This window comes from Eucyclogobius newberryi, unplaced genomic scaffold (genome assembly GCF_026437365.1).
Source record: "Eucyclogobius newberryi isolate DKJ021-1_F unplaced genomic scaffold, fEucNew1.0.hap1 SCAF_9, whole genome shotgun sequence".
NCBI lineage: Eukaryota > Metazoa > Chordata > Actinopteri > Gobiiformes > Gobiidae > Eucyclogobius > Eucyclogobius newberryi.
In genome coordinates, this window is record NW_027316532.1 from 4,698,124 (window position 1) to 4,710,724 (window position 12,601).

The following is a 12,601-nucleotide window of genomic DNA, read 5'->3' on the forward strand; positions in this document are numbered from 1 at the left end:
GAAGAAGAAGAAGAGAAGAAGAAGAAGAAGAAGAAGAAGAAGAAGAAGAAGAAGAAGAAGAAAGAAGAAGAAGAAGAAGAAGAAGAAGAAGAAGATGAAGAAGAAGAAGAAGAAGAAGAAGAAGAAGAAGAAGAAAGAAGAAGAAGAAGAAGAAGAAGAAGAAGAAGAAGAAGAAGAAGAAGAAGAAGAAGAAGAAGAGAAGAAGAAGAAGAAGAAGAAGAAGAAGAAGAAGAAGAAGAAGAAGAAGAAGAAGAAGAAGAAGAAGAAGAAGAAGAAGAAGAAGAAGAAGAAGAAGAAGAAGAAGAAGAAGAAGAAGAAGAAGAAGAAGAGAAGAAGAAGAAGAAGAAGAAGAAGAAGAAGAAGAAGAAGAAGAAGAAGAAGAAGAAGAAGAAGAAGAAGAAGAAGAAGAAGAAGAAGAAGAAGAAGAAGAGAAGAAGAAGAAGAAGAAGAAGAAGAAGAAGAAGAAGAAGAAGAAGAAGAAGAAGAAGAAGAAGAAGAAGAAGAAGAAGAAGAAGAAGAAGAAGAAGAAAGAAGAGAAGAAGAAGAAGAAGAAGAAGAAGAAGAAGAAGAAGAAGAAGAAAGAAAGAAAAGAAGAAGAAGAAGAAGAAGAAGAATATTCCGATGCGAAAACAATGTTTCCCATTTTTCAAATATCATAAACTATACATTTTCGGAAAGCGCTCGCGCTTTCCTACCTCATGGTGTGGGTCCCTGGTCACTGACGGGTACTTTCGTTAATTTTGAGTGGCCTCCGCCCACTTTGTGTTTTTGGCCCTCTATACAGTAATAATGTTCAATTTTTGCATTACATGTTTATATGCACGGAACATGCAAGAGATGGGGAACGTATTCGTGAGCTACTTAGCGCAAATGAGTGCTTTATATGGGGAATGTAAAGTGCTCGTTTAGTGCGCACTTTTGCACGGGCTTCGCCCGTTTACAACGGTAATGTTCCATTTTCCTACTACTAATTAGTATGCACGGGGCGTGCATGAGTGAAGGAGTGCGTTAGTGAGTGTTTGGAAGTGGGCGAGCGCTTCGCGCTCGATTTCGTGCGCACTACGTGCGCACTTTCGCAGCCTTACGCTGCACGGCCTTACGAGATTAATAGGCCTCTCGCCAGCTTGTGGCGCTCGGGCCTAACTACTACAACAACAACAACAACTACTACTACTACTGTGATTGGTCAGGCCCATAGCTCAATCTGACCAGATGAATTCTCAAGAGTTTATGAAAGAAATATCAGGATCATTCATCTGGCTGAGCAGGTTCGTTTTGAACAGAACGACCCATTTCTGTTTTGGAGCTGTGTTTTTGATAAATATTCCGGTTTACAAAGGACAACATGTAAAATGACAAATCCAGTTATAGTTGAATTCACCTGAAACCAACAGAAGGAACTTAAGATTCATTATACAACAGAACTGGAGCAGATTTTCTTCTTTGGTGAAATACATTTGCGTGAATGCCTCGCTGAGCTGCAGCACGTGCCATCTGTGTTCATGTCATTAACAAAGTTTGGTAATCGGCCTTTTTAACAAATTAGAGAAACAAAGTGAAAAGTTGAATTCAATTGCTTTCAACCAATCTGTTGTTTTATAATTCAGCTCATTTGAAAAAAACAAAACTATGGTAAACAGTTATAAAGTGATATATCATAAGTATATTTTACATTGTTTAGGTGTGATATTGAATGCTTTTGTGGTGTGAGAACCAAACTCGGAGATATATACATTTACAGGTGTTCTCATTGGTCTACATACCCAGGCAGAATTTGTGATTTTCTTTTGACAATCTTTTTGAAAATATGAATGACAACACACACACGTTACTTTCTTTCATGGTTAGTGGTTGGCCAATAATGATGTGTGTACTCATTTTAAATCATAATGACACTACACGTATGACACCGATCTAAAGTTTACACAGCCCAGTTCTTAAGACCGTGTATTTCCCCCTTCAATGAAGTCGTTAGCAGTGGATGAGGCTCTTTATTTTCTCAGATGGTAAAGCTGCCCATTCTACTTCCAGTCTCTGTAAATCTGTGGGTTGTCCTGCATGAACTGCACGTTTGAGATCTCCCCAGACTGGCCCAATGATACTGAGGTCAGGAGACTGAGATGGCCACTCCAGAACCTTCACTTTATTCTGCTGTAGACAATGGCAAGTTGACTTGGCCTTGTGTTTCAGATCATTGTCATGTTGGGACGTCCCAATCGTCCCATGCGAACGTTATTTTTCCTCCATTATTTTCTGAAAACCTGCTGCTTTCCTCTTGCCATACATTTTGAACAAGTTTCCGGTGGAATGGTAGGAATGGTGGACCTTTTCTCACAGGCCTGGTTGACTCCTCTCCAAATGTAATGTTTATGGTTGTGGACAAAAACGTACATTTTGGTCTTGTCACTCCAAATGACTTTGTTCTAGAGCTGGGTTTTCGATTCGATTCCGATTTTTACGTTTCAAAATCGATTTTTTCAGATTTTCTCAGATTCCATCCGATTCGCTCCGATTTCGATCTGATTTCGATTCGATCCGGGGGTTAATGTTATTAAAAATGAAAAATGTATTTGAACCGTTTCCTTCACTTCATGACTGTGTAGAGAAGCAACATATTCAAACTAGTATTATATCAATATTAAACAGTAAATCTTACAAGTATTGGTAGTTACTGATGGAAGACTGATGAAAAGGTTAAGGGTCAATCTACCTTCAAGAAAGATCATCCAGGAGTCCTGAATTATATTTCTTGAAGGTAGATTGAAGTTCACTGAGGAAAATGTAGAAAATAATCTTAATCTAAAAAAAATTAAATAAAAAATCGATCTTTGGACGTACGAATCGATAATCGGTCATTAAAATGCAAATCAATAAAAAATCGGAAATTTGATTATTTTAACCCAGCTCTAGTTTGTTCCAGAGGTTTTGAGGCTTGTCTCTGTGGTGTTTGGCGTATTGCAAGAGTGATACTTTGTGGCATTCAAGTAGTAATGGCTTTCTTCTGGCAGCTCGACCATGAAGCCCATTTTTCTTCAAGCGCCTCGTTATTGTGCATCTTGAAACACACCACTTTCTCAGCTGATGTTATTTTCCTGGCAGTTGTGGCTGAAATTGTTGTTGGTGTACCTGACCTCGGTTTGGTTTCAACAAATTCCCTCAGTTTCTACTTCTTATTTAGAGTTTGAACACTGCTGATTGACATTCCAATTCCTCAGATATCTTTTATATCCTTTTCCTGTCTTATACAGTTCAATAACCCTTTCCCACAGGTACTTTGACAATTCTTTTGCTTTCCCCATGACTCAGAATCCAGAAATGTCAGTGTAGCTCTGGATGAAAGATAGAAGTAACTTTTGTTCGCACACGCACTGATTACAAGCGAACAGATCACATAAATGGCTTTCACCCAAACACTAACCATGAGAGAAAGAAAGGTTTTGTGTTATCATTCATATTTTCTGCCAATTTACCAAACAATCTCAAATTCTGCCAGGGTACGTAAACTTATGAGCACAACTGTAGTTTTATTATTCTGAGAATAATTTGAACAAAATTTGTGTATGCAATATTCAAATTGTATTTTATATGAATATTAAAAAAAAACAATACATTGTTGTAAATGGAATGTTATCAGCCGCAATATCTGCCAATTTTTTTAATGTTTAAAATAACTAGAAATATTTTCGAATTTAACAAATATCCTTAAATATTATTGATCTTTAAAGAATCAAAATGTAAAATCTGAATTATTTAGTTACCAATACATTTTACAGCAGAAAAGACAAATATGAAGCATTAATTGTACCATTATTGGCCTTTAAACATGCTCTTGAGTGTCTTTATTTAGGATTTTTATGGTATTATTATAAGCCTCTCTTTATATTTCGTGTTTTATTTTGAAATATGCATCCAAATTCATTGGCTCTGAGCAGAATTTCAGTGATTATTATTATTTTTAAACCAAAATAACATCTAATATAGAGGTCTAGTCCATATTGCCACACAGAGTTCCTGTCCTGTTTTGCGTCAGCTGGATGCGGCGAGGGCTGAACCTTGAGCAGTGTTAGACGATCACACCGGTCCCTCCTTCACGAAGCTCATCAGTCGTGACCATGATTTCCAGCGCTTTGTATGAGACGGGCCTCAGCGCACAGACACAAACACTCCAGCAAGAAAGGCTACAGACTGTTATGTTTTTGTAGCTTTTAGAGCTTTTCTATAAATTCAGCTCCATTTCTTGATTTGCATTACTGCTCAGTGAGCTCAACTGTCAAGTCTTTAAAACCTGCCCGTTTGTAAGTGACAGCCTCCTCCGCTTGTGCGAAGCCAAGCTGAATAAAGTTCTTTTAACATCCCACAGTTTGAGACTCCATAGACAGTAGACTGAGGTACAGTTAAAGGAGTAAACCCATACACGGGTCTCACATGCTCACAGGCTAACCTCATCACTATGGGGCTCCTAGCTCACCGCCGCAGGGCTCTCTCCTCACCAGGTTCAAGTTAACCAAGACAAAGTGTCTCGCCCAAGGACACAACAATAATAAGCATTGATAGAAGCAGGGATCAAACAGCACAACTTTGTGGATGGCGGGTGAAAGCGTTACAAACTGTGCCACTTCAGCCCAGTGGAATAGAGTCAGAGCCGAGACCTTTGGCTAACCACTCTGCCACCACAGTTTGACTCACCAGAGGATGTTGAGGAGAGTGCATGTGCTCAGGCCTCCCAGGACTGCTCTCCGAAACCACAGGATCTATGAGGGAAAGTCAAACACTTCAGTTTAGGGCCCACATACAGAACCTTCCAGGAGCGATGTGTTTTAGTCGCACACACAGCCTGGTACTGATGTAAACGTTCTATACCATTCATTTTAATGAGTCATCGAAATAAAAACATGAAATGGTTGTAAACTAAAATGTCAAACAGGACAAAAATGTAGCCTGCCAAAAGTTTGACAATAACGTTAGATTTGAGAAACGTTTATTATGTGGTTGTTAGCATGCATAGTGATTTTGGCTCTAATCGCTAACATAATAAACCTACACAAAATCCGGCACTGTAAAATCAAAACAAAAAAGCAGTGACATTGCTGCTTGTATTACTGGTATTTCATAGTTTGCTATATTTGTGGCTAACGCTAACTCTCCCATTGAATACGCATTGGCACAAACCTATGGAACGGTACCAGCTTTTAGAATGTTTGATTTTAAACACTGAAAGGGTCTATAATTGATTTCTAACTAAGAGGTAATCAATATGCTATAAAATAATAATATTTCAAACCAGTTATGGCGGCGTGAGGGGAGATTTGACAAAGAAAAGGGAGGATTTTTACATTCACTGTTTTTTTTAAAAACGATTGTTACCTTTGTTGAAAATTAAAACAAAACACAAGTCTAATGGAAATGTAGAGCCTTTACCTGTGTTTTGCTGTGTGAAATCTGAGAGAAGAGCATTGGCATCACGTTCACGATCCCTCCTGGAACATTAGACCAGGACTTTAGGAAACACATTTGACTGTTCACCGTCTGTGATGTCAGACCAGAAGGTGGAGATGGGAGGATTGAGCGATTATTTAATTCATTGGGATTATGCATGTTATAATATACATGTTATATTCATAGGTTTATATATTTACGATCTCTTTGAAAAGAGCATGACACCTCTACCAAGAAGTTAAACAAGGGACAGCAAAGTAGGACATATCTAAAGCCATATCCAATCACATCATACCTTAGATCCAAAAAACAGGAAAAAGGTTGTAAATAAAAGGGTTAAATTATGATTTTAGTCTGAAAAGATGACAAATAAACAACATGCAAGAGAAAGAGAAATGTATATATTTGCCTAATAATTCCAACACCCTCGAGGTTACAATACCAAAATAAAAATGACTTTATCAGGAGAAGTGTCATGCCTAAGAACACAACAACAGCACATGGTCCAAGCCCGGCTCTAACCGCTGAGCCAGTTCCAGCCAACATAAAAAGGTGAAAAGCCGTGAGACTGAAACCTCACCCAGAGCCACAGTGCCCATGAGGAAGGGCCGTCCCATCTGAGAGAAGTCACTGCTGCTGTGCAGACCCACCTCCGAGCCCACCGCGAACGTCACCGCCACCTGCCAAATAAAAGGTCAAGTTATGAGAACAGTATGCTCAACTAATGTCCTCTTTACCCTGTGTGCTAATCTGGCAAAAACACGGTGCAGAAATAAGAAGAAAACATCATATTGGTAGAACATGTTGTAATTGTAGTCACCTGCACACTAGTTTTTTAAATCGAGATGTTTTGACTCTCATCTGGAAGTCTTTTTTTATTTTTGCTTGTTGGCTTTACTACAAGAAAATACAGCATGAAATGGGAATGAGAGAAGTTAGGATATGCAGCAAATTGTCAGTTGCGGGATTTGAACTCTGTGTGCGCTCTATGTGCTGGCTGCACATAGAGCCTAGCATATATGCTAATTTAACCACTTGACCTTTGTTTACCCGCTAGCCTTGTAATGGATCGTTGCACCCTATTGTTCTCTGTTTCCCTCTGTCTCACAGTGGTTTACTCACTAGCCTCGTTATGAATCGTTGCACCCTATTGTTCTCTGCTTCCCTCTGCCTCATAGTGGTTTACTCACTAGCCTCGTTATGAATCGTTGCACCCTATTGTTCTCTGCTTCCCTCTGCCTCACAGTGGTTTACCCGCTAGCCTCGTTATGAATCGTTGCACCCTATTGTTCTCTGCTTCCCTCTGCCTCATAGTGGTTTACTCACTAGCCTCGTAATGGATGGTTGCACCCTATTGTTCTCTGCTTCCCTCTGTCTCACAGTGGTTTACCCGCTAGCCTCGTAATGGATCGTTGCACCCTATTGTTCTCTGCTTCCCTCTGTCTCACAGTGGTTTACCCGCTAGCCTCGTTATGAATCGTTGCACCCTATTGTTCTCTGCTGCCCTCTGCCTCATAGTGGTTAACTCACTAGCCTCGTAATGGATCGTTGCACCCTATTGTTCTCTGCTTCCCTCTGTCTCACAGTGGTTTACCCGCTAGCCTCGTTATGAATCGTTGCACCCTATTGTTCTCTGCTTCCCTCTGCCTCATAGTGGTTTACTCACTAGCCTCGTAATGGATCGTTGCACCCTATTGTTCTCTGCTTCCCTCTGTCTCACAGTGGTTTACCCGCTAGCCTCGTAATGGATCGTTGCACCCTATTGTTCTCTGCTTCCCTCTGCCTCATAGTGGTTTACTCACTAGCCTCGTAATGGATCGTTGCACCCTATTGTTCTCTGCTTCCCTCTGTCTCACAGTGGTTTACCCGCCAGCCTCGTAATGGATCGTTGCACCCTATTGTTCTCTGCTTCCCTCTGTCTCACAGTGGTTTACCCGCTAGCCTCGTTATGAATCGTTGCACCCTATTGTTCTCTGCTTCCCTCTGCCTCATAGTGGTTTACTCACTAGCCTCGTAATGGATCGTTGCACCCTATTGTTCTCTGCTTCCCTCTGTCTCACAGTGGTTTACCCGCTAGCCTCGTAATGGATCGTTGCACCCTATTGTTCTCTGCTTCCCTCTGCCTCATAGTGGTTTACTCACTAGCCTCGTAATGGATCGTTGCACCCTATTGTTCTCTGCTTCCCTCTGTCTCACAGTGGTTTACCCGCTAGCCTCGTAATGGATCGTTGCACCCTATTGTTCTCTGCTTCCCTCTGCCTCATAGTGGTTTACTCACTAGCCTCGTAATGGATCGTTGCACCCTATTGTTCTCTGCTTCCCTCTGTCTCACAGTGGTTTACCCGCTAGCCTTGTAATGGATCGTTGCACCCTATTGCTCTCTGCTTCACTCTCCCTCACAGTGGTTTACCCGCTAGCCTCGTAATGGATCGTTGCACCCTATTGTTCTCTGCTTCCCTCTGTCTCACAGTGGTTTACCCGCCAGCCTCGTAATGGATCGTTGCACCCTATTGTTCTCTGCTTCCCTCTCCCACAGTGGTGTACCCGCTAGCCTCGTAATGGATCGTTGCACCCTATTGTTCTCTGCTTCCCTCTGTCTCACAGTGGTGTACCCGCTAGCCTCGTAATGGATTGTTGCACCCTATTGTTCTCTGCGTCCCTATCCCTCACAGTGGTTTACCTGCTATCCTCGTAATGATTCGTTCTACCCTATTGTTCCATGTTGGTGTCTCTCTCACATCTCTTCCCCTGCTAGTATCATTCAGATGGTTGTACCCTATTGTGCTCTGCCAGTCTCCCTCTAACAGCTGTTAAGTACATGACCAGTATTTGACTGAGGTTTGAGCAGATTGTTGTGAACAGGAGGTTTTACTCCAGTACATATTTTTGCTTCTCAGTTCAGTCCCTTCAGATTGAAAATGACTTCAGGACGTATTTATTTCAAAAAACAGTCCAGGTGAGTAGTTTAGAAAAGCGTTTGTACCCCGGGCCATTCCAGGACGGATGAGGGATTACACACCGTGACAATGAGGAGGACTCCCTTGAGCAGCGTGAGCACAGATGTGATTGGCTGGATGACTCTATGGGCCAGCAGAATGGACAGGGTCAGGATCCAGGTGAAGGCTGGGATGACGTAGATGTGCCTGGGACAAAACACAAACTGTGATTTATGTCAGAGCAGAGCAATATGTCTTAAGGAAAAACACTTCAGATAAAGCTTCTTTTTTTTGTAAGTTTAAAAATTCATTCAGGTTTTATTATTCCACTGAATCACTTTTCATCCATGGATTTATATTTGACGTTGCAACTTGAAAGGTTTTATTCTTTTTTTAAATACAGTTTTTCACAATAATCTCATACTTTTACAGAAGTATTTGTTTAATCCTTAAAGACTACAAAAAGTGTTTCAGACCTGTCTATTGCAGATACTAAATAAAGATATCCAGAAATCTCTTCTGTTTATTTTATCTCAACAAAATTAACCAAGAAATTTACACTGGACTCCATATTTCAGATTTAAAATTTCAATCAAATTGAAATTGCAATTTGAGTTGCCGCAATTATCAAATTGCAAATCCTGAAATGATTGAAACGTAAGAATGTCGTCTATAAACAACTAAACTTCTTGTCTTTTTATACAAAAATCTAGTTATACCTGTAGATTACAGATTTAAAATCTAATGGAAATACTAGTGACTAGAATGTGACACGGTGGCAGAGTGGCTCGCACTCTCACCTCACAGCAAGATCACCGGTTTCCCCATCAACACAAACACGGTGAAGGATGGGTCAAATGCAGAGGATACATTGCCCTACAGAGACGATAAAGTGTAACCTAAAGTATGCTTTATTAATCCATTGTGATTCTCCAGGGGAGAAACATCCAAACCAAGAAAGGCCAGACGGACGTCTCTGCAACCTTCTTGCTGTGAGGTGAGAGGTGCCACAGCCCAACTATGTGTAGTTTTAGAACGTTCTGAAGCGAGTGTGGCTTACTTGACATTGAGCAGAGATGCATAAGCCTCACTTCCGGCCAGGACATAACTGATGCCAATGGAAATACTGGACAGAGACAAAGACATCCATCAGAATTACGTCAGTTCAACCACATCATACAAATAAAAAAAAAAACAGGTGCTTCCTGGACCTGCAAATGGCCTGAAGATCCTGAACATTTTGAGACAGTCTAATATATTCTAGTGTATTCAGAATTTGAAATGAGTCCTTCACAGCTTTGATCTTCTTCTCAGCCTACTTTATTTCGACTCAAAACAAAAAAGCGCCGTAAGCTCTGCATCTCAGAAATGTTTAGCTTTTATACACGTAGCTTTACTACGGAAAGCAAATGGTTTTCCATTTGTAGCACACATGCAATCTAGTTATACAGAGTAAACAACAACACTAATCATTATTTATGTATGCATTGTGCTATGGAGACTTGGACGTTCAGATTTCAAGCCACCACCACTGTACTCTTTGTGTACTGCCAGGAATGCTTTTTTTTACACCAGTGTTCTTTTGGTCGACTAAAATATTTTTGTCATCGTTTTCCTAAATGTCATATCTTTGCTAAGGAAAAACGACATAAATACTAAAATCCTATCTAAAAGCCTGTTTACATTGTATACAATGCAATTAGGATTAGTACAAAAACATAAATGATTAGGAGTCCATAGATCACAACAATGGACAATCGTGACATGAGACAATCATGACATTGTGAAAGTTCAAATCAGCAGACAAAAAATACATTTTAGTCTCTTCTTTATTTGCTTCCATCAATCACCACCATCTGTGCAACAACAATCAATTTATATACCTTTACCCCTCTACTTCTTCCTTCACCCTTTCACAATAAAACACATTTTGTGTGTGAGACATAATACAGGTTTGCCATACAGGTCCCCCCCGAACACGCAAAATAACGAAATAGAACAAAAGTCAACAGTAACGCTTAGGAACTATAGTAGTCCTACCCCTACCACTGCGCCTTACCACCACGGAGGGTGAGACTGGCCTATGCCAACTTTCCCTTGTAATGACGGAGCCAGGGGGGCGGTCACGGCGAGCAGGGGGGCAGCCACGGCGAGCAGGGAGGGCTAACTGCACCTCCTCGTCTTTAAGCACATGGGCCGGTTTTAAATTATCCACCGAAACCCGCTCGTGACAAGTCCCCCGCTCCACCAGGAAGGCCTTAGGCCCGGCTTCCAGAACGCGAAAAGGGCCGTTGTACGGTGGCTGTAGTGGCTAAAGATGTGCATCATGGCGGATGAAAAGATATTTCGCCGATAATCAGGTCTTGCGGCACATATGACAGAGGGAGACAATGATGAGCAGGAACAGGAGCAAAAACCTCAGCTTCCCTTTGATAACCTGTCCGGCTAGCCACGCTAGGGCCTACCCCCGAAGAGCCTGGAAGAAACTTCCCAGGGGCCCTTAAAGTCTGTCCGAGAACCAACTCCCCAGAAGAGGAATTGAGGTCGTCTTTGGGGGCCGAACGCAGGCCCAACAGGACCAAGGGCAGCCTGTCCACCCAACTACTGTCCACCCAACTACTGTCCACCAACGAGGCGCGAAGAGCAGCTTTCAAAGTGAGGTGAAAACGTTCACACAGCCCATTATCTTGTGGGTGATATGCAGTTGTCCGGTGGAGTTTAACCCCCAAACTACCAGCCACAGCATTCCACAGCTCGGAAGTAAACTGCGGGCCCCTATCTGAGGTCATGCCAAGGGAACCCCAAAATGCGCGACCCAGGAAAAAATGTATGCCCGTGCCACCTCAGCTGAAGTAGTAGACGACAGAGGAACTGCTTCAGGCCAACACGTAGTCCGGTCTACCATAGTCAATATGTGTGTAAATCCCCTGGAAGGAGGAAAAGGACCAACCAAATCCACATGGACATGCTCAAACCGCCTGTCAGGAATCAGGAAAGGGCCCAGGGGAGCTTTGGTGTGGCGTTGCACCTTAGCTCGATGGCAGGCAACACATGTAGTGGCCCAAGTCTTAACATCCTTACGGAGGCCAGGCCACACAAACTTTGCCCCAACCAGTTTAACGGAGGCCTTAACCCCGGGGTGAGACAAGGAATGAACAGCATCAAAAATCCGTTGACGCCAGCTGACAGGAACAAAAGACGGCTGTTTGCCTGTAGACACATCGCAGAGAAGGGTTGCACCACTGTCGTGAAAAGTAACATTGTCCAAAGTCAAACTACACTCAGCTGTACGCAACGTTTTAATTTCTGCGTCCGTGAGCTGATCTGCATAGTCCACCCCCAAATGTACAGCCCCAATCCGAGCTCGAGAGAGTCAGCCACAAAATTATCTTTCCCGGCCAAGTGCTTGATGTCCGTGGTAAATTCCGAAATAGCGGAAAGCTGCCGCTGTTGCCGCGCTGATCCTGATTGTCTGATCCGCCGATGCACAAAGCTGCTAGTGTGCACCGGCTCTCTCGTTTCCCTGCTGCTGAAAGGAGCACGGCGGAATGCAGCGCCGGGCTTTCACTCCAAAACGCCGATGATAGAAGCGGGCGCTCCCTCCGCTGACGCTCCGTGACCGCCGCGACGTCCGCAGCACCCGGGTCCATCAGCTCACCTGGCGCGTGCACGGCGGAGTAGTGAGTTTATCTGGGAGTTTATCTGCTTCTTCAGCCAAACCCCGGTAATCCTGACTGTTCACGAGCTCCGAGGAGGCCAGAGCGGTGCGCATGGGAGGCGGGAGCTGGCGCAGGAACAGGTGGGTGAACAAAAAAGATGCATCACCGGGTCCAAGCAAGGCTAACATGTTCTCCATGAGTTCTGAAGGTTTACTGTCATCTAAACCTGACATCGACAGCAGGCGATCGGCTCGCCTGCTGTCTTGTTGCCATGCGGCGGGGCACGGAGCAGTCCCATCAGCCTGCGAGTAGTGGCAGAATCCAACACCGAAACAACATGAAAATACTTTGTGTCGTCGGCAGTGATGCCTCGTAGTTGAAACTGCGCCTCAACATGATGGAACCAGGGCTCTGGGTCGTGTTGCCAAAACTCTGGGAGCTTAATAGCTGTCGCAGACGGGACAGCGGCCGCGGAAGAGCTCCCAACTGACATAATTCCAACGACAGGGTCACCAATGTGGAAGTTCAAATCAGCAGATAAAAAATATGTTTTAGTCTTTTCTTTATTTG

The 12,601-nt window shown here is 42.8% G+C and overlaps 1 protein-coding gene across 1 annotated transcript in view; it reads right to left on the reverse strand.

The window, feature by feature from the left end:
- Positions 1-1,377: 1,377 nt before the first annotated feature.
- LOC140354308 (uncharacterized) overlaps positions 1,378-12,601 on the reverse strand; it is a 31,695-nt gene continuing 20,471 nt past the window's right edge. The window contains exons 7-12 of the mRNA XM_072439273.1: positions 9,433-9,498; positions 8,456-8,579; positions 6,017-6,116; positions 5,419-5,477; positions 4,687-4,751; positions 1,378-1,381 (exon numbers count right to left, since the gene is read on the reverse strand). Of these exons, the coding sequence (XP_072295374.1) occupies positions 1,378-1,381; positions 4,687-4,751; positions 5,419-5,477; positions 6,017-6,116; positions 8,456-8,579; positions 9,433-9,498 (418 nt within the window). The remainder of the gene's footprint in view (positions 1,382-4,686; positions 4,752-5,418; positions 5,478-6,016; positions 6,117-8,455; positions 8,580-9,432; positions 9,499-12,601) is intronic.